The 22,628-nt window shown below is 41.8% G+C and overlaps 2 protein-coding genes across 3 annotated transcripts in view; both read left to right on the top strand.

The window, feature by feature from the left end:
- TRMT2B (tRNA methyltransferase 2 homolog B) overlaps positions 1-5,986 on the top strand; it is an 88,898-nt gene extending 82,912 nt beyond the window's left edge. For both annotated transcript variants that reach the window (XR_007474936.1, XM_049705152.1), the window contains exon 9: positions 3,058-5,986. The gene's annotated coding sequence lies outside the window, so the exon portion shown is untranslated. The remainder of the gene's footprint in view (positions 1-3,057) is intronic.
- XKRX (XK related X-linked) overlaps positions 1-22,255 on the top strand; it is a 70,041-nt gene extending 47,786 nt beyond the window's left edge. The window contains exons 3-5 of the mRNA XM_049705113.1: positions 9,199-10,483; positions 14,711-14,979; positions 20,608-22,255. Coding sequence (XP_049561070.1) covers positions 10,149-10,483; positions 14,711-14,979; positions 20,608-21,353 — 1,350 coding nt within the window. The 5' untranslated portion in view covers positions 9,199-10,148 and the 3' untranslated portion in view covers positions 21,354-22,255. The remainder of the gene's footprint in view (positions 1-9,198; positions 10,484-14,710; positions 14,980-20,607) is intronic.
- The last annotated feature ends 373 nt before the right edge of the window (positions 22,256-22,628 follow it).

Genomic DNA, 22,628 nt, shown 5'->3' with positions numbered 1-22,628 from the left:
AGTCTCCAGTGTAATTAAAATGGACTATTGGCAGAGTGCTTGAATCGAAATTCCAAGTCCTGAACAACACAAGTTTTAATGTTAAGGGCCTACAGGGTATTTAGGAAAAAACAGAATTCCTGAAAATGAAAGGCAATATATGGTCCCTGCTCTCCCTGACCTACTATGGTTACTTTTTCTCAAGTACTTATTAAGTGGGTTTAAATTCCCCAGGCTGTTAAGACCTTGAAAATCTATCAGAGGCCTATGTGAGATAGAATAAAAGAGAGTTTTAGAAGGGCAGGGAAGAAAAAGGGAGAAAAGAAAAGAAGAGATTCCCTTCGATGGGTTGTTTCCTTTCTTTGATGTTGTAATTGATGGTCTGCCTTGCCTATTTTAGGCATTTGATCTAGTAATGACCCTTGAGAAAAACCTTAAGAGAGGTTTAGGTTTCTAGTCCAAGCACCACCACTTACTAGCTCTGTGACCTTGAGCAAATCAATTAACCTCTTTGAACTTTAGATACCTCATCTATAAAATGGTGATAATAGTATTTACCTAATATGGTTGATGAGGTATGTAAAATGCTTAGCACAGTGCCTTGCACACAGTAAGAGCTCAGTATATTAATGGTGATCATTCTGGTTGTTACAGCGTCATGGAAGCAAAGGAGGAGAGCATTTTGAGTAGACAAGGGAAATCTGCTCTACATAATGCCACATACAGCCGAGGGGTCAAGGAGGATGAGAGCTGAGAAAAGGCAAGGGTTTTGAGACTTGATTAGAAATGCTGAGTGATATTCACATTCGAAACTTATCTTCTGAGCTCCTTATTTTTACTGGAAATAGGAATCAGAGTTTAAAAAGAAAATGCATCACTTTTTTGTGGTCAGGATACATATTTACTTAACTTCACAGCAAGCAATGTTTATAGGGAGTGTATATAAGAAGGTAGCTGTGGCTGTGACAGCCATAGCAGACTCCTACAACGCTGTCCATTAGAACTTTCTGTGACGTGGAAATGTTCTCTCTCTGTGCTGACCAATACACATGTGACTGTTAAGCACTTGAAATGTGGCTAGTGTGACTGAGGAATGGAAATTTTAATTGTATTTAATCAATTAGCTTAAATTTAAATAGCCACATGTGGGTAGTGGCAGCCATCAATCTAATTGGGGAAGCAAGGCATATACTCTTGAAACCAGTTAAATACCAAAAGGATTGAGGTCAGACAGTAGAGACTTAATTGTTCAATCCTTCTCGTCTGGAGAGTTTAAGGATTTTAAGTCTTGTAGAGCAGGTGAAACTAGGGCTTCACCTTGAAGGATGTATAGTGTTTGGATAGGAGGAAAGAAGGCAGGAGGTCATTCCAGATGGGTAGGATGGTGTGGGCAAAGTTTTAGAGTTAGAAACGCTTCCTATATGAGAAGTTAGAGGACAATGGCCTTTCTAGAATAGAGTATTCATATCAGGAGTTAGATGGGTTGGGGCCAGGTCATGGACAGCCTTGAATGCTAGAACAAAGTGTTTGGGCTTTGTCCACATAGGCCAATGTTTTGCAAAGCTTGTTTAAAACACAGATTCCCAGGCCCCACCCTAACCTACTAAATCAACTTTTCTGGGTCACAGCTTAGGAAATCAGTATTATAAGTAAGCTCCACAGGTGTGTATGATGCACATTCAAGTTTCAGATCTATCAGATAGGCAGAAAGGAGCCCTTGGAAGCTTTTTGATCAAAGGAGTGACATGTTGATAGAGGAATCATAGGAAGCTTGATAAGGACAGAAGATGTAGGATATAGAAACTAGCCAAGGAAACCATTTAAGTGACTGTTCAGATATGGACTTCACAAATCCTGATCTTTCTGGCTGGTGTCCTTGGAATTGTTCAGTCGATTCCTAATATTTCCCTGCAGGCCCTATTTGAATTTTCCACACAATTTGTTTGTTGTTTTAAATGACTAGCGCCCAGGCACCACAGCTTGACTGCCTAGGCTCAAATCCCAGCCGTACTATCTAAGCTGTTTTAGCTCAGACAAGCCACTTAACTTTTCTGCGCTTCAATGTCCTTATCTGTCAGCTGGAAATGATCATAGCCCCATCCCATAAGGGCATCGTGAGTATTAAATCACATCATAAACGACTTACAACAGTACCTGCCACATAATAAGCACTCAATTAATGCTGGTATTAATATTATTTAAACTAAAGAGCTCTTGGGATTTCCCTGGTGGTCCAGTGGTAAAGAATCCACCTTCCAATTCAGGGGACATGGGTTCGATCCCTGGTCGGGGAACTAAGATCCCACATGCCACGGGGCAACTAAGCCCATGTGCCACAACCACTGAGCTTGTATGCATCAACGAGAGAGCCCGTGTGCCACAAATTACAGAGCCCACGCACTCTGCAGCCCGTGCACCACAACTAGAGAGAGAAAACCCACACACCACAACTAGAGAGAAGTCCGCGCACCACAACAAAAATCCCACGTGCCGCAACTAAGACCCGACGCAGCCAAAAAAAAAAAGAAAATTAATAATAATAAAAGAAAACTAAAGAGCTCTTTCATTTATTCCAAGTTATATAATAGTTAAAGCTAATCTTCACCAACAAAGTGTTAAATTTGCCCATCCAGAATATTAAACCCAAGCCCTAGACTTTTTGCTTAATGAGTTGTATTTCAAAGCATGATTCTTCACTAAATTTAACATATGATTATCCTTCATAAAATAAGTCTAAATAGAGGACAAATTGTTCTTCCCACTGAACGTTTTAATCTATGGTTAGTTCTTGGCTATGAATTATATATCTTTTAAAACTTTGTACCTTTTATATTGCTACTAGCTTTCAGTGAATGCTCTTTATGATATTCATTTCAGAAAAAAAGAATGAACTCTTTTTTGTTCTTATAGGGGACTGATAATGGACTGATAATGCAAAGATATATATCTCATCTGGTGTCAGTGAGCTCACGATGTACTGTGGGTGCAGTGACAGCTTTTTCAAGGAATGAGAAATTCTCTTTAGATGCCTACTTGGTAGTTTGTGAACTTTTGGCTTCTGCTTCACTTTTCTTCCAGGCCTCACCGGAATAGAAGCTTCTCCTAGTCTCTCCAGTTTCTGTTGACAGTCAGCTGCCTGAAGCAACTCTCAAGATGTACCTTCAAGCTTGAAGGCAGAGAGGGAAGGAAACAGCTGAAGACCCATCATAGCTACCTACACACTTCTGAGACAGGCTGAGCCAAGAAATTGCCTTAGACTCTTCTTTCTGCTTTCAGAAACAAAGTCTCTTCCAACTTTGTTCACTTACGTTCTGCTAGATGGTTGAAAAAGATGGGTTTGTGACATGACTCGTTAAGGTTCTTTTTTATGTTTTGAACAGATGAATATCTATTTTCCCTACTACCATCTCCCTCATTGTCCATTTCCCTTCACTGGAGTCAGTCACTGTTACCAGTTTCTTGTGTATCCTTCTTGAGATATTCTATGCATATTTGTATATGTACACCCCTAATTTTTATACAATTGTAGCATACCATAAATGCTATTCTGCACCCTACTTTTTGCACTTTTTACATAGAAGGCTGTTTCATATCAGTACATAAAGAGCTTCTTTATGGCTACATGGCTGCACAGCGTTCCATAATTATTAGAGATATACCAGAATTTATTTAAGCAGTTCTTTGTTGATGGATGTTTAGGTAGTGTCCAACCTTTGGCTGTTATAAACATGCTTATACATATTATATTTCACATGTGAGAGTATATCTCTAGGAGAAATTGATTAGGACACTTTGGTCATTGGCTTGTTCAGTTGCTTGGTGGCGATAAAACCACAGTACTACGTGTGGAATCAAAGATTCTAGGAGGCCTAGCCATGCCTAACTACACCGATGTCATGGGATGTTAAGCTAGACAGAATCTTGGAGATCCCAGAGAGGACCAAGATCACACAAAGATTTAGAAGCAGATCCAGGATTAAAACCCACAGTGTTTTACTCCAGTCTATAATGTAGCTCTTTTTACTACACCAGACTGCTGTGGGTCAGAGAGATTTGGCATGGCCTGATTTCTGTCCTGCCAGGCAGGACTGTGCATTATCTGGCCCACGGTGATCTCACTACCCTGTCTTTACATGATTTCTCTTCCCGGGATCTGACTTTGCCAACCTAATTTATCCTACTTTTCCCTGCTGCTCTGACTTCTCCCACTAATAATAACTCCATCTTTTTTAAAAGTTAGAACTGAAGTCCTTGACAGTTGGGGGACCCTTTAGTAGTAAAGCCAAGTAGGAGAGGCAGGAGTACTGGGAAGGATGTCTGGTAATGGCGTAAGATTTATGATCTTACACAAGCTTTCTACTCTTAGTTCATCCGTTGAGTCATCGTATAGTGTAGGAGGAGTCCCTTTCTCCTCTTGGCACGGCTGGAATATCTCCTTTCCTTGGCCATAAGGTCAAACACCTTAAGGTCCAACAAGCATATAATGTGCCCAATAGGAAAGGATATGAAAGTGTGTGCGGATAGTTTAATTCTTACTGAATTGTGCTAGGGAGCAAACTACAGGTGATATTCTTCATGGGCAGCCCAAGGAAATCAAGGACCCATGTGTGGACTGACTCTTAAGTCTATCTTCACTTTGGCTCAGGCCACAGAGGGGTCAACTGCTGCCAGTATTTTATGAAATGCTCACTATGATGATGGATAAAATTGTTTTAGGAGCAGATTGTAGAGCTATCCCTGGGACAGCTTTTCTCAAGTTATGATCCTCTGAGCACTTGCATTACTCGAAGGATGGGGCCCTGGAATCTGCAAGTAGTCTTCTTTCCCAAATAATTCTTATGTGAATGTAACTATGAGAACTACTTCCTAAGGAATGGTAAATTGAGAAGGTGGTTGTGAGCCTTTGAATTTGGGGTGGCCTGTAAAATTAGTGAGAAGAGCTGACCAGCAATTCCAGGTAGCATATGGATATTTCATTTGAGAGGATATAAAGACTGGGTTAGGTGCCTCCTATGTGCTTCCACAGATTCTGTGCTTCTATCATAACCCTTGTCACACTGTATTGTAGTTGAATGTTTTTGTCCCTTCCCCTATAATCCAGAGCGTTCTTAGTTGTGAGCAACAGAAATTGATTGGCTAATTTAAGCAGAAAATGCTTGTCTTAAAAGCATATTGAATAGCTCCCAGAATCCCAAGTTGGACTGGAGAACCAGACTCAGGGCTACACAGCCAACATCACAGCTGTCACCATTACTACCGCCATGCTAGCACCATTAGTGGGTTGGCTTAGGTCCTCAGAGATGCAGAAACCAAGCTGGGATTAGATATGCAGGAGATTTATTGGGGAAAATGTCAGTGAGAGAACATAGGGAGGAAGCTGGGAGAGATGTTAAACTGCAGTGTCAATCTGACCTTTATGGATGAGAGAAGGAAAGAAGAAGGTTAGGTAGGAAGTGTCGTAGACTGAAGTGCAGTGCTAATAAAGTTTGACCAGGCTGATGGGGAGTTCTGTTGCCACAGTCACAGGCCACATAGTCCTGTGTCTCCCAGAAATGGGGCTGACTTAGTATCCCTGCTGTGCTCAGTCACTGGCTGGGAGCAGTGTGGCTTCAGAACAAAGCAGCAAATATTGGGGTGAATTTAAAGCACAGCAGCTGGGGCAAAGGTCAGTGACACTTCCCACATTGGAAGAACCAAGAGGCACATTTTCATGACTGTCTGAATTGGAGAAGATTGTCCACTTCTTTGGGTCACTGGCTCCCAATTCAAGGGATGGATCCTTGGATTGAGGGAGCCTAAGTCACATGCCTGTGCCCCAACTACAAGGGGGCCCTGCTTCTTAGCAAGAGTCCTGTGTCCTCTCCCCCAGATAAAGGGTTCAAATGCTGTACAGCGACACCCCTAAAAGGACAAATGTCTATTATACCATTACACTCTGTGAACCCCTTGAGAGCAGAGATCTTTGTCTTACTGCTATTACAAATAAATGTTTATTGAAATAACTGAATGAATGTGGCCAGCTAGTGTTCAAACGACCTTGTACACACACACACACACACACACACACAATCAATCAATTTAGCCATCAGGGAAATGCAAATGAAAAACCACTAGGATGGTTATAATGAAAAAAGATAAGTGCCGTTGAGGATGTGGAGAAACACAGTGCTGATAGAAATGTAAAATGGTGCAGCCACTTTGGAAAATGGATGGTGAGGGAGTGGCTTGGAAAAGGATAATCAAAAGTCTTTGTCCTTAGGGAGCTTAGAGCAAAAAGAGAAGGCCCAGAGGATACCTGACTGATTTTGCATTACATATCTCTTAAGGATTCTAACAGTCCAAACCGAGCATTCTACAGACGGAAGCCATTCTTCCATCCTAACTACTGATTCTCTAGGCCTTGTCCATCACCTCTCACCAGATAGTGTTCTGTGACTGGACTATCAGCCACTTGCAGCACATCTCTCTCCTTCCTCTCCTCTTCCCTCATGGATGCCAGCTACCTCTTATGAATCAGCTCTGGCTGTAGGGGCTTTGTAAGCTCAAACCTATCTCCGAACCTTACGTAGTTCAGAGGGGTTCTGAAAGCTGATAAATACGCCAAGAGCTTTTTGATCAAACTGCTTTTAGACCCGTTCTCTGTTCCTGCTGAGTCGGGGGCTGGAGGTAGGGGGAGTGGGGAGTCAAATCTTGGGTCTCCCTTTCTTGCAGAACCAAACCCCTGAACACGGCCTAGCATTCAAGGGGAAGCACGGGGTTATCACCTCAGATGATCAGTCCTTGGGAGAACAGTGCTCCTAATGGGGAAGGGGTTCCCAGGTCCTCAGCAGTCTGATGAGTATCAACATTTCCAGGTCTGTAGTCTTAAGAAGAGTAAAGGGCTGGAGTCTAGAGATTGTCTAAAAGAGGAAGGAGAGTTGGACAGAAACATGGCAAATTCTCAGTCAGTTTCTCCCAGCAGGGCAAAAGGAACAAGGAAATAAGAGACCAGAGGATTTAGTGACCTAAAGCGCCAGAGAGTCCTAGGGCTGAAAACAGAGAAGCTAGTGGGTGAGGGGGATCAAATGGCAGGAGATTTACACGTATATATCAACCTTGGGGGTCCAAAAAAAATGTAACAGTAGGGTCTCTGCCTTCAAGGAGCTTATGGTAATTTAGTGGTGAAATAAAGATTAATATACTTGAAATAATTTGTAATTTGGTGCTAAACTGTGGGATTGACCCAAAAAAGTGCTGTAGGAGCTCTGAGAAGGGAGAGATCATGTGGGCTGACATCCTCTGTGAGCTGAATGGCTGACTGAGGCAGTAGGTGCCCCACAGGACTTTATGCTCCAGCTACAGTGGCTACAGCTTTTAGAGATGAGTGTGCCTGAGTCTTGTATGTTTTCCTGGAGGAAACACAGGGGAGGAAGCTTCATCATCATCACTATTTGTTAATCACTATCATCAACAAGAACCACAATAAACATTGAGCATCCCTCCCTGAGTCTATACTTCTGTTTAGGAGGCAGGGCAGACAGAAGGCGTTGAAGGACTAGAGCAAGAGAGTATATGCCAGTAGCACGAAGACAGAGGGAAAAGTGAGAGCTGGGGAGGTGAGGGAAGGCTTCCCGGAGGAGGTAATACTTGAACTGACCCTTGAAAGAGATTAGGCTTTGGGCTAATGCAGAAAAGAGTGAAGGGGGTTGTAAACGGCCTCAACACGGCACTGAGAGAGCAAGGCAAGTGTGATTAAGTGAGAAAACCTGCTGGACTGAAGCAAAGGGTGTGGCAGGGTAGCGTGGGTGATGAAGTTGGAGAGGAAAATAGTCTGATGATTATAGAGAGCCTTAAATGTCAGACAGAAGGAGTCATATTGGAACAAAGTAGGAAGGCAGTGTAGATTTGTGTATTTGGGGAATGAGAAGGGCACAAGGAAGAAGGAGAGGCTAAAAGAAAAACATGGGGATTCTACATTCTTCCTAGTTTCAGTCTCCCATGTCAGGGTGGCCAACTCATCCCAACACAGCAAACAGATGAGTTTCTCACCCTACTTGTGATCCATCTTGGGAATAGGTCCTGAAGAAGCCTACAAGAAGTTCTGCACCGTATACTGTTGGCAGAGAACTTTGTGCCTTTTGGAAAGGCCCAAGCCATCAACACTATGAAGTGTTCTCACATAGCATTGCCCCGCCTTGTGAAACAGAAAGGAGGAAGGGTCAGCCTCCTAACCCAGCTGCTAACACAGGTACAGACCAAGATGGGACATCTGCTTCGAAAGCAACAACCTTTTGAAGCTGATCTGTTCTTGAATCAGCCCTGGGGAAAGGAGACAGCAATTGCAGGAATCTTAAAAACCAATACAACAGCAAGACTAAGCCTTTCTTGAAGCCATCATTTTGGTGGCTGCTACTTGGTCACTCCTCACATAGATCTTTTTTACTGACTTCCTGCAGCAAAAGGAGATTGGCACAGGCTACATTTATATTATTACCAGGAGGCAGATGTTTTCTCTTTTCCCCTGGGGTTTAGAATTATGCAAATGAAGGCACAAAAACAAAAGCTCAGCAAGGTGGGGGAAGATTGCTCTTAAGAATCTAGGCAATTTTCAGAGCTCTTTAAGACACACCTCTCAGTTCTTACTAACAGCTCTCCTGGCTCCTCTCTAGTCTATTTAGAATTTGGCACCTCTTCAGAACCTTACAGCCAAAGACCTGAAAGTTCATTCTTAAGTTCCCATCCTGGCCTCATTTTGCAAGTGGAGAAATTAAGGCATATAATATGGGTCTGTGGGCTGACTTTGAGTCTTTCTTTGACATTCCCTCTTTCTCTTTCTTCCTTCTGCTACATACACTCTCGCTTGGAAAGGAAACTCTACGGCCCAATTGCCCTCCAGGTCTCTCCCCAGCCCCACCTTGATAAAATCTGTAGGGCAATAGGACCTAGGGAAATTCAACCCTGAGGCCGAGACAGACATTCCTGCTTAACCGCCTGGCTTGAGCGAGTGTGGAAGCGAGCTAGTTAGGGAGGGCGGGGTAGAACTGGGGATCTGCTGCTGTTGGCGAAGAGGAAAGCTGTGGCTCCCTCCAGGGTCCGGGGGTCGTGATGAGAAGTGCTTCTGAAGGTTGGCCCAAGCCCCTTTTTGTCGCGCCTCTGTGCACCGAGCATCCTTCATCTGCCCGCCCTGGAAGTCGCAGGCTGGTTTTGTTTGGCCCCAGCTGTCTCTCCCATTTCGTGCAGCCCCGCCATCGGTGCCTTCGTTCCTGAAGCCACCGACCTCTCATAGCTGGAACTGCGAGCCAGGCAGGACCCCGGCAGCAGACGGCGCCCAAGAGTTTGCCGACATCCGTCGGGCCGGGTTGGCGCCCCGCACGTCGTGTTTTTCGCTAGTAAAGTTTCTCTGTGGAAAAGAAGCCCCTCCAGCTTTCTCTTGATCCTGCAGCGGGCGCGTGCTCTGCTTCTCTCCCCGGTGACTGCGCTCGGGGCCGGGGTTGTGACTTTGCTCCTGTCCCTGGCCTGGCGGCCTTGGGGGCGGAGCTTGGGGAATTGGAGGAGCCGCCGTGAGAACTCTGGACTGAGCGCGGGTGCGGAGAGAGCGCCGGCGAGCAGGCGAGCTAATAGCCGCAGCCTAGCATTAGCTAGGGTGCCTGGGCAGTGAACTGGATCCCCGAAGGGACGCTCAGGCTGCGCCCCCTCTTCTGCCCTGGCTCAGTTCTCAGCTGATTTGAGAGAGCACACTGGTCAGGGCTCCTCAAGAGGAGCTGCTGAGTGTCGGTGCCCGCGAGAGTGGCTACCCGTCCTGCCTGGGGGGCTGCGAAAGGCGGAGCCGCCACGGAAACAGCTGTTCCCATGGCTCTTGACGCGCCTGGAATTGGACTCCGGACTGGGCGCTAAGATGATTCTTTTGCCTTGTCCAACTTCCACAGCACGTAGTTGACGATTGGAATCCTGGGCCAATCAAGAGTCTAGTTTCAAAGTGGTACTCTTGGGCTCTTCATCCCAGACTCCAACAAGTCTAATTTGAGACGAGAAGAAAGCGGTCTCCTGCTCTAACTAGTAGATCTCCGTTCTGGAATTGGACTTGACAGCTCTCCTAACCAATACTTGCACTGCAGTGGTTACAGGGTTCTCTTGGGAGGTGGGGATGGGAGTGCTCTGAAGACCAGACCACAACACTCAGAACCTCGACAATGGACCGAGTTTTTGAAATTCCTGAGGAGCCAAGCGTGGAGCCGATATCCTCTCTGGAGGAAGATGTCATCCGTGGGACGAACCCCCGATTTACCTTTCCATTTGGCATCCTCTTCTCCACGTTTTTGTACTGTGGGGAGGCAGCATCTGCCTTGTACATGGTTAGAATCTATCGGAAGAATAGTGAAACCTACTGGATGGCATACACCTTTTCCTTCTTTATGTTTTCATCCATTATGGTCCAGTTGACCCTCATTTTTGTCCACAGAGATCTGGCCAAAGACAAGCCACTATCATTGTTTATGCATCTAATCCTCTTGGGACCTGTTATCAGGTGAGCAACTTTTAAATCTTTTCCCTCCTCCCCTACCCCCCAACTGTGCAGAGAAAGATGAATTTAATATTTTTAAGGCTGTTACTGTGCCTTGAATCGAATCGATTCTCCCATTCCCTCCCACTCTTGGTTTCCCTGCCTACCATCCAAAAAGTCTTATCTGCAGTCTTAAGTGCCACCACAATGAACATATGGCATGTACCTGTGTTCCGAAACCATGTATGGTACCGTTAATAAGACTTCATTTGACAATGTTTGCTATCTGGATTCGGGTTGTGAAATTGGTATGAGACCAATTGATGTGGTCACCTTGTAAACACAGGCTATAGCTTCAGAGTGTGTTATTTTGACTCTGCCTTTTAGATGCTCTTTAAATTGGATAGAAGTTCCTTACCCCCTCCATCCCATCTCACATTCAGTTTCTTTACCCTGAGTTGCTTGGGCTGCTGCTACTGATATTTTCAAATTTTCTGGAGTTATTTGACATCTGGAAAGTATTTTAAGCCATTTGTGCTCATCTGGTACCCAAACCCATTGTAGTTTATTTTTCTCTGTCAGTTTATTGGTCTCCTATTTATCTCTGTATCTTTCTGCAATAAAGGTACACGGTTAGAAGGGGGCATAGGAAGATAGCCTATCTCTCCATCTGGATGCTGTAGCACAATGTAATAGTATTGAGTCTTTCCATTCAGATTGTTTTGAAGGGACAAGAATGTGCCTTCAGGGAGATCAGCTGGGTGCTTTGTGACCACCTAGAGGGGTGGGATAGGGAGGGTGGAAGGGAGACACAAGAGGGAGGAGATATGGGGATATATGTATATGTATAGCTGATTCACTTTGTTATAAAGCAGAAACTAACACACCATTGTAAAGCAACTATACTCCAATAAAGATGTTAAAAAACAAAAGAAAGAATGTGCCTTATCCTAGGAATACAGGCATCTGTGTCAGAAGTCTCATCTGGATGCTATGTGATTTTCAAGGTAGAGAGATGTTGCAAAACTTCTGAGGTCAGTAGGAAAGAATGGACCAAATTTATCTTGATTGCAAGAGAGGCAGAAACTTGCAGTCAGCTGAGGAATATGGGTCAGAGTGTTGATGTTGTAATTGCAATGGGAAGATATTTCATCCTTAGAAATAAACACAGTCTGAAGTTCAGGATGGAACTGCCCCCTTTAAAAAAAATTATCAATATGTTTAAATGGGGAGGAATTGATTACGCTCCATCAGCGAAAATATGAGACATCAACAGAAACAGTGGCCTGGAATTCAGGAGACCTGGAATCTAGTTTGCCCTTGCCATTGACTAGTTACATGGCCTTGGTGAAATCCCTGAAGATGCCTTGAGCCTCAGGTCCTTCATCTGTAAAATAAATGGGTTGGGCTAGATCATGGGTCGTAAACTCAAACACTTACGGGGGCCAGGCAGGTATCATAAATGAGTGAAGCAAGCCAAGGATGAGAAAAAACAGTAGTTTCATGTGTGATGATAAGTAAAAATGAAGTCTCGGTGTTAGAGAAATGATGGAGTGTTAGTGAGTACTGTGGTAATCTGGAGTCCGCAAGATCTGCCTAAAGGAGGCCAGCCTCTCTACAGCTCCAGCCCATTGTTTCCCTGTTGGAATTCAGACCCCGTATTGCCAAGGCCGCAACTTTTCAGGACAAGCTCCCAAGACAGGATTTTATGTGAAATGGAATGATTGAACATGTTGACAACTGATTTTGGTAATTAAATAAAAGAACTGTCTGGGCCAAACACGCCACAGCTGTTCGTCAGATGTGACTCAACTGGCCTATGCAACCTCTGTACTAGGTAATCTAAAGGGCCTTTCCAGTTCTAAATCTTTGAAGTTAAACTGTGAAAGGAAGACCTCATCTCGAACTTGGAACCAAGATGTCATTTAGAGATGTCATTAGAGGAGCAAGGAAACCATTCTTCTTGCCCTTTTCAAATGCAATAAATTGAGTTAACGGATCAATCACTCTTCAGATGCAAATTTCAGTAAGTTCTGCCCCAGCTGCGTTTCTACTTCTCTTTGCTTTGTGGCCTCCCAAGCCATCTTTGATTTGGACCATCCGTATGGAGTGTTGAGTACTATGTTTCATTTTTGTCATTTAGCTCCCACTAGAAATGATTGGAAAGCATTTATAATCTCAGTCAGCTACCCCACAGCAGGGAAAAAATAATTAAAAGCTCATAAATCATATCCTTGATAATGCTTATTTTCAAGGCAAATTACTTTTTAGGTAGGCAGGAACTTGATGAATGCTATTAGGCACATGAAGGTGTTTGGAGGTCCTGGCTCCCTTATATGAAATGCAAAGATACTTCTGAAAATGAAAATGTACTCATTTGCTGCCGCTTATAAGCAAGGCAAACACGCTTACTTAAACCAGTAAATGGCCTTAAGAATAGAAGCACAAACAGAATTCTTCATGCCACCGCCTCCCCCAATGTTTTATTCAGCAATAGTATTGATGGGCTTGGGTTAAAATCTAAACTCTCTTGGTGGAAATGCACTTATGCATTTTTCCTGAATAAGAAGAGAAAGTTGCTTTTTTTCCTTTTCTGTTCTCTCCTTCCATCTTTTTCTCTCCTGGATTTTAGAGTTTTCCCTACAACATGGATGTTTCAAACTATGTGCTTTAGGCCAGTACAATGCACCAGTCTCAAAGGGATCCTGTGGAAAAATGATACAAATGAACTTATTTATAAAACAGACTCACAGACTTAGAAAACAAACTTATGGTTACCAAAGGGGAAAGGTGATGGGGGGAGGGATAAATTGGGAGTTTGGGATTGACATATACACACTACTATGTTTAAAATAGATAACCAACAAGGACCTACTGTATAGCACAGAGAACTCTGCTCAATATTCTGTAATTACCTAAATGGGAAAAGAATTTGAAAAAGAATAGATATATGTATATGTATAACTGAATCACTTTGCTGTACACCTGAAGCTAACACAACATTGTAAATCAACTATAGTCCAATATAAAATATTTTTTTTTAAAAAAGGGATCCTGTGGAGAATGGCAGCCAGCACTGTTCCAAGCTTTTCTATTGGGAGCCAAAGGCCTAGAGAGCATATAAATCTGAGCTCGTCTTTGGTCTGTTTCTTTTTGTTGTTGTTAAATTACATTGCCATTATTAATTATTATCTTCTCCTTCCATCACTTCTCACCCTGTATTCTTTTTTTCCTTCTAACTCTTTCATTTACTCAGCAAATATTTATCAAATGCCCACTATGTGATAAGGGCGGTGAGTAAGATAAATGCAACCCGTGCCCTCAGCCTATCAGGAAAGACTGCTTAATTTTTGACACAACTGTTCTTACTTAGAAGAAATAGTTCACAGTTTCCATTTATTTCAGTGTGAGTGGGGGAAGTAGTAACTCAGGTGTTCCAAAACAAGATGTTCTAGTTGCTTCTCTTTTCACCACATCAGAACTGCTAAAGACTTCTGATTTATATGGGGGATATGGGACGGGTACAGCAGGAAATGTGGTCTTAATGTTATTTCAAGGATGATAAGATCTCCTAAGTATGTTTTACTCTTTGTAGAGAAAGAATGAAGTTTAAAAGGCTATTGTTCCCAAACAGGTCAAGAGGCCCCAGAACAACCTTTAAAGAGATCTTTTGAGGTTCCCTAGGTATATAGTATATTCAGTTCTGAGTTGTCAAGCCTTTTAAGTACCTCCGTTGCTAAATGGCTTTCCTGTGTATTTGAGAGATTTTTCCAGATCCCTTCCAAGACTTTTTGGCTGAGACAGTTATAGTTGTAGGCTTTGTTTTGAAAAAGCAGAGCTCAAAAGTTCTGATTATGGAGCTGAAAGCTTTGAATAAAGAATGCTTTACCTCAGGAACCTGAGGTGTTATGAAAACCAGAGCCTTTTGGAACCTTCATCATTTTCTCCCAACAAATTTTTAATGTCTTTGTGTTCTAGCCATTTTTCTGTCACAGGCTTATTCTTAAGTCCTCAAGCACTTCTGAATTGGCGTTCTTAGGTTGGTCGATTGCCAACCCAACACAAAGGATTTAGACTGAAGTGACACGTGGAAGGCATGACCAACTCCTTGCCTCATGAGAAATGAGTAGAACAGGAGAGAAGGAATGGCAAAAAGTAGCACAGCCCTCCTGAGTTATTTTTACCCCCTCACTACAATTTTCCTTCCTAGGACAGCTTTAGTTAAGTACTCATGATGCTTTACTTCTGCAGATGTTTGGAAGCCATGATTAAGTACCTCACACTGTGGAAGAAAGGAGGGCAGGAGGAGCCCTATGTCAGCCTCACCCGAAAGAAGATGCTAATAAATGGCGAGGAGGTGCTGATAGAATGGGAGGTGGGCCACTCCATCCGGACCCTGGCTATGCACCGCAGTGCCTACAAACGTATGTCACAGATCCAAGCCTTCCTGGGCTCAGTGCCCCAGCTGACCTGTCAGCTCTATGTGACCCTGATCTCTGCAGAGGTCCCCGTGGGTAGAGGTGAGTGGTGTCAGGAGAGGGGAGGGCTCCACTGAAATCAAGGGTCTTAGAAATCTAGACCTGAGTGTCCAATATACTGGCCACCAGCTTCATGTGGCTATTTAAATTAAAATTAAAAATTAAAAATTGATTTCCTCAGTCATACTAGCCACATTTCAAGTGCTCAGTAGCTATGTGTGCCTAGTGATCACTCTATTGGTATTATAGAACTAGTTCTATTGTACAGCACTGAGAGTCAACTTGGGGAGCCAGACATCTCAGGCCTACCAGATTTCTGAAACTGGGGTAAGGTGTTTAGACTAAAAATGCCACAGAAAAACCCTCTCTGGACCCAGAAGAAGCGAGTAATACCAGAAGCCAGTAGGACATGTTCCCTACCCACAGTGTTTAAATTGTACTGAGTGTGTTTTGTTGGTTGGTTGGTTGGTTGGTTGGTTTAGGGATGGCTGCCTTTAAGTAAGAGGTTCCCAAATATTACGGATCATGAGAAAACATAATTACTGGATGAAAGCTTCCTTTAAAACTTACATCCCATACTCAGACCTGAATCAATCTGAGTGTGGGGAGGCCAAGAATCTGCATTTTTAACATACTCCAGTTGATTCTGATCAGCCACTTTTGGGAACCGCTGATTTAATCACTCCTTCCAACTTCAGTGGGGAGAAAGAAAAAGGGGTGTGGAATGAATACTGATGCGAGTCAGGCTTGGTCCCGGTTCTGACCTTCTCTGTAATCTTTAGAGGAAGTTACCAAAGAGGTCACTGTCTTAATTTCCCACTTGTAAAAGAGGGATCCCGAGATGAGTAAGCCTCTAGCTTGGGCTGGAGCTGGTACAGCTGTGGGTACAGCTTTGGACCGTTTCCTTATTATTAGGTGCTGACCCTGCTTGGCAAAGCCCTATGTTTCAAATAAAGGAGGAAATGTGCCCTCTTTTTTTCTCTACTAAGAATTGTTCATGAAGTTCTACTGGTCTTGAAGCTTTTTACATACCTAGAATTGACAGTAGTATGGGGAGAAAAATCTGGAAATGATGATGCTCTTCCTCCTGAGAATTTTGAGGGTAATTACATCATCTAATTAAAATATGTATGCATTATAAAAGTAATACATGCACAAACCGGATGGCCTGCAGGTAATTGTATATGCACAGACTATTTCTAGAAAGATATGCAAGGAACCATTTACCTCTAGCGAGTGAAAATGAGAAGTCAGCTGACTTTTATTAGCTTTTACTTTATACCCTTTTATATGGTTTGGATTTCTTTTTACCATGATCATGTATTACTATTTTTGGTCCTTATTCTTTTTAATTATAAAAATCAGACATGGTTATGGTAAAGACTCAAAACTGTACAGAATATATACAAAATAGGAGATGTAATCTCATTTCCCAAAGGTAATCTGTTTACCATTTAGTGTATATCCTTCCAGACTCTTTCCTTCCTCCCTCCCTCCCTCCCTCTCTCTCTTTCTTTCTCTTCCTTTCTTTCTCTCTCTCTCTCTCTCTTTTTCTTTCTTTCCTGTGCTATACAGCAGGTTCTCATTAGTTATCTATTTTATACAAAGTAGTGCAGACTTCTTTTTATTATGTAAATATAAACATACATATAACATATATATGTGTATATATATATTTGCCAAAAAAGGAAAATTAAACATTCTATTCAGCAGCATGTTTTTTTTCAAAAGTATGCCAATATTTCTTCAACAGTTATCTATATATATAATAATAATGATAAATATACTATATATTTCCTTTATATGAATTGGACCATTCTTTCTTATTTCCCTAATCTTCTGTTGGTAGGATTAAAGTTTGTTTATAATTTTTCCATCCATGCAAAAAAGTTTTTCTCTGATTACAGACTATGCTCCTGTGAACACCTTTATAAGCACCTGTGTACTGGAATGAGACTTTGTAGAATAACTTCTTAGCAGTAGAATTGCTGGGAGAAAAGATATGCATATTTAGAATTTTAGCAGTACTGCCAAAAGGTTGCATGAATTTGTATTCCCACCAGCAGTGTATGAAGATGCCTGTTTCTTTATATCTTAAACTAAATATTTATATAATTATAAAATAACTGTTTTAATAATTTACTTTATGAGTGAAACTGAGCATCATTTCATGTTTGGTCATTCTATTCTTTAAATATCTTATTTATATGTTACTCACTTTTTCTAGTGGGTTATTTATCTTTTCCTTATTAATTTGGAGGATCTATTTACTTATTCTGGCTATTAATCCTTTCTCTGCTGTGGATAAGTGTGTATGTATACATTTGTATAATGTTCTGTATTTGTGTACATACACACATTTTAAATGTGCATATACATGTCATACATGTAACAGATGTGCAACACACTATATGTAAGAGACAATATACTTGTAGTATTTTCTGGCATTTTGAAGTATTACATTTTTATGTATTCAAATTCTTTATTGCTTTTAGGTCTTGTGCCTTTCAAAGGCCTTTCACAGCTCAGATCTAGTAGAGCAATTTAGCCTGATCTTCCAATGAATTTTCACAATCAATTTGTCAATTCCCCCACTGGAAAACAAAACAAAGCAAAACAATAACAACAAAAGAAAAAACATTTTATTGAGACTGTGATTGGGATTGCATTCAATTATTTAGGTTATTTTGGAGGGAGTTTACATCTTTACAGGATCAATCAATTTCATATTAGAAGATAATTTAAGTCTCCATTTCATTAAATATTTAAAAATCACTTCATCGAGGTACAATTGACAAACAAAAACCTCTACCTATTTAATGTGTACAACTTGATGAGTTTGGAGATAAATATACATCCGTGCAGCATCACTACACTCTGTGCCATAAATATGTGAGACCCGTAGCAAGAAAACTATACTTGACCCTGGGTATCTTCAGCGGATTGTTTCCAGGACCCCCTGCGGATACCAAAATCCGTAGATTCTCAAATCACTTATATAAAATGGTGTAGTATTTGTGTATAACCTGTGTACATCCTCCCATATAGTTTACATCATCGCTAGGTTACTTATAATACCTAATACAATGTAAATACTATGCAAATAGTTATGAATATGATGTAAATGCTAAGTAAATAGTTGCCAGTACATGGCAAATTCAAGTTTTGCTTTTGGAACTTACTGGAATTTTTTCCCGAGTATTTTCTATCCATGGTTTTGGTTGAATCTGTGGATGCAGAGGGCCAACTATATACAAGTTTACCGAAGTACATGTCATTAAATATTTTTAAATATACTTCAGTAAAATTGTATCATTTTCTTATTATAGGGTTTTCACATTTTTGTAAGGCTTATGTCTAGATGTTCTATCAGTTTTGAAATCACCTGATTTCCTAAGTGTCAGGGTAACACCTAACCAAAGTAAATGCATCTCCTGTACTTTTGGAAATAGAGGATGGTGATGATGATGATGATGATGATAATAGGAGCTAACAGATAGCATTTACTATGTTCCAGGCATTTCTCTAATTATTTCATTTAAATCTTCACAACAACACTATGAGATACTTGTTATTATCCACATCTTACAAATGAGAAAACAGAGGCACCAAGAGGCTAAGCAAATTTCCCCACAAGGTTCCATAAGTAATAGATGGCAAAGAGGATTGGAATGCAGGACATCTGCCTTTAGGATCCGTGTTTCTAACTATAGGTCACTCTACAAAGGATGTAAGGGAATCTTTCTACAAGGCCTTGTTTTCAATTCTTCAGTGATTTCTCCTATTAAAAACTTTCTGACAACACCCTCTCTTTTAAGGTTTTGTGAACTACTTTTTGGTTTTAGTTTTCCTCACTTTCACCCACCCTCCTGTCTTCTCTTTGCTACCCCTTTTCTTATTCCTTTTTCTCTGGGAGGCCGTCTGGATCAGCATAGATGAGCAAATTTCACTAGCAGCATTATGACCTCTTATGGCATGTGTCTTTTTGTAGGGAGACAGATGGAAGGTGTTTTTACATTTATTGGAAGCATCAGGCTTTCTGCTTTTTATTACACTACTATCAATAAATTTACTATCTAAATTTAAGGGAAAGCATCACCACACTTGGCTGGCTGTACATACACCCTGATGTTCCAAACTCTACAAGGAGCATCAACTCTTGAGGATGGGACTTAGAGTGGTTTATAAAGCTAAGAGTATCTCAAATCATTATGCTGTACACCTTAAACTAATACAATGTTATATGTCGATTATATCTCAATAAAGCTGGAAAAAATAATAAATAATAAAAGTAAAGATAAGAGTAGACACTTTAAGAGAGTCTTCCAGTCTTTGAGACTGCAACCCTCTGCTTAGAGCTGGAAAAGATCTCGGAAACAACGCTGTGCTTCTTTCTGGGTTTCTATCGGAAGGTCTTTACTTTTCTTGCAGATTAAATTGACATTTCAATGGCTCTAGTTCCCTGGATCCAGTGTTTTTATGGGAACAGAAAGCTCCAGCTTTTCTTTTGGATGAGTATACTCCGGTGTCTCACTCTCCTTGAGAGCACTAGATTTTTCTTAGTGATTGGTATCCTCTGATATAAAGAAAGGAAGAAAAGGAAAGAGCCACTGTGTGACCTATAGTTGAGACTTAGGGTAGCAGGATTAGAGGGCATCCTGATCCTTCAGGGCCCCTACTCTAACGCACAGTGGTATGGATGTTATGGGCTAGGAAATAGGATTTTAAAATTTTTAAACCACTCTGCCAGAAGTTTGGGGACTCCTAAAGTATACCAAAGCATTGGGAAATTGGTATTGCTGATGAGTAATACAAGCAACTCTAGAGTATGTCAGTGACCTAGGGGACTGAGGCACATGGATATTCAGTGAGTCACACAAGCTCTCACACTGCTGAACCAAGCACTTCTAATCGTAGGTATGTTATGGTGCCTCTCTAAACTCAGAATTCTTCATTAATTCCACAAACATTTGTTGAGCACCTACTATACTCCAGGCAGTGTGCTAGGCTCTGGTGATACAGCAGTGAACAAAACAGACATGGTCCCTTCTGCTCTCATGGAATTTCCAGTATATATTTTATGTTCTAGAAGCACACACAAACAAGATTAGTTCCTTGAAGAAGATGTTCATCAAAGCAGGGACTTCTATAACCAAAGGCATTCTCTCTGAGTCTTCTAAGACTGGATTTTTTTCAGATCAAGTTCTCTCTGCCTCCAGCACTGTTTTCTCAGAAGCTTGTTTCATCAGGTAGATGCTGCCCATCCCTTTATATGTACTCTTCTTGTGTTAGTGACCTCTCAATGCTAGTGACCCCTCAGTGATGGTTCTGAGGCCCACTGTTTTTTTACTTTAGTTTGTATGTTTATATGATTATTAAAATATTGCCAGTATATGTTCATTTCTTATTTCATGGGAAATTTAGAAACTAGAGAAATGTAGAAAAAATTAAAAACTGCCCCAATCCCTGTCACGCAAAATAATTTAGTTTATTTCCATTTTCTTTCTGTGTATGCTGTTTGTTTACATAGCTCTGTTCATTCGTAGGTTTGCTCTTGACTTGGGCCCTTGAGTCTCACCTATCATCTCTCTGGACCTCTGGGTCAGAGTACAAGCTTCACCAACATTGACTGATTATCTATTTTCTTCTGTTTCTTTTTTTTTCTTACAGCTGTGCTAATAGTCTTTTCCCTGATATCTGTCACCTATGGGGCTACCCTCTGCAATATGTTGGCTATCCAGATCAAGTACGATGAATACAAGATTCGCCTTGGTCCACTAGAAGTCCTGTGCATCACCATTTGGCGGACATTGGAGATCACCTCCCGCCTCATGATTCTCGTGCTCTTTTCAGCCACCTTGAAATTGAAGGCTGTGCCCTTCTTATTGCTGAACTTCCTGATCATCCTCTTTGAGCCTTGGGTTAAGTTCTGGAGGAGTGGTGCCCATATGCCCAATAACATTGAGAAAAATTTCAGCCGACTTGGCACCTTAGTGGTGTTGATTTCCGTTACCGTCCTCTATGCTGGCATCAACTTCTCTTGCTGGTCAGCTTTGCAGTTGAAGTTAGCAGACAGCGACCTTGTTGAGAAAGGTCAGAACTGGGGACATATGGGCCTGCACTATAGTGTGAGATTGTTAGAGAATGTGATCATGGTCTTGGTTTTTAAGTTCTTTGGAGTGAAAGTGTTACTGAATTACTGTCATTCCTTGATTGCCTTGCAGCTCATTATTGCTTATCTGATTTCCATTGGCTTCATGCTCCTTTTCTTCCAGTACTTGCACCCGTTGCGCTCACTCTTCACCCACAACGTAGTGGACTATCTCCACTGTGTCTGCTGCTACCAGCACCCTCGGGGCAGGGTTGAGAACTCAGAGCCATCCATTGATGCTGAAGCAAGGCAAAGCATTGTCTGATTCTGTCTTTTGGGTATTTTGGGATGGGTTGGGGTTGCCAAGAGCAACTGTGAAATTGAAGGAGACAATGAGGCTTATGGGTGAGTACCCACCAGGACATTGTTTTGAGTTTTCTGAAAGCATATCAGAAGAAAGAGCAGCCCCCAAATAGATTTTATTTCCTTAAGATTGACTACTATGTTTAGACACCAAGGTAACCACTGTGTACCTGGGAGGGTCAGATATATCATTCACATTCCTCCCACCCAGGTCAGCTGTCTGGCTGTCCTATGAGATAACTTACCTCCATGCACCTAAGGCTCTCTGTGACCTTTAAGCTCTGCTCATTCGCTTGAGCATTACTGAGGTTTCTGTGGGCTGAACCAAATGGCCCAGAATCCCACCAGAATATATCCTGACTGATCAGAGGATGTGCCTGCTTATCAGCTATGGGTACCTCCCGGGAAACAGTCTGACTTATGTGAAACCTGTAACTGTGAACGTGGCTGGGGTCTTTTAATTCCAGTGAGAAACACTGATTAAGAGGAAAACCCCCACTATTAAAAGAGCTGCTCCTTAAATGAGTTAGCTCTCCATTAGGACTTTACTAGTGATCATTCATCAAGGATCTTTCCTTTCAGTGGCCCTTCAAAGGCACACTCTGAGGAGGGAGTACAGAGTGGGTTTCCTTCAAGGCATAAAGCAGAATGACTATCTCAGGGACCTGCATGGGCCTCCACTGTGCTGAGTGGAGTGGTTGAATCAAAGCTCTCACTTCATGCCTCCTTATCAGGGATTCCCTCCAACCTGGCTTTTCTGTGCTCGTTGACCAACATTTGATGTATGTCTCAGAGAAGCTGAACTGTAATTGAAAATGTTTCTAATGTGTGGAAGAAATGAAGATTGCTTTGTGTTTCCTACTATCCTGAGTATTTTGTTGATTTGTTTTTTAGGGGAGAGAGAGGTAATAATAGCTAGGACATTGCCTTTATGTTGTTTGGGGTTGGGAGAGTGGCTAACACTCCAAGGTAGAGTGAAAGCAGAGGAGGGAAACGAGATCACATTAAATCATCATCGGTACTGCTTTCTGCCCACAGGATTTTATTTTCTAATAAGGAGCATATGCTTATCAACCATCTGCTCACTCCCATACCCCCAGGGGATGAATGCAGTTCTCCCTTCCTTAGGTATCTTAATGTTTATATCTTATATGAGTTGGGTATTTTGATGAGAAAGTCAGCTGGATGCCTCTAAAGTCACCAAGGAATTGAAGTTACTATGGCCACTGCCTATTGG

The sequence above is a fragment of the Orcinus orca genome, chromosome X (assembly GCF_937001465.1).
Source record: "Orcinus orca chromosome X, mOrcOrc1.1, whole genome shotgun sequence".
Lineage (NCBI taxonomy): Eukaryota > Metazoa > Chordata > Mammalia > Artiodactyla > Delphinidae > Orcinus > Orcinus orca.
The sequence above is the reverse complement of the archived record's forward strand: the minus strand, read 5'-3'. Positions and strand labels throughout refer to the sequence as shown.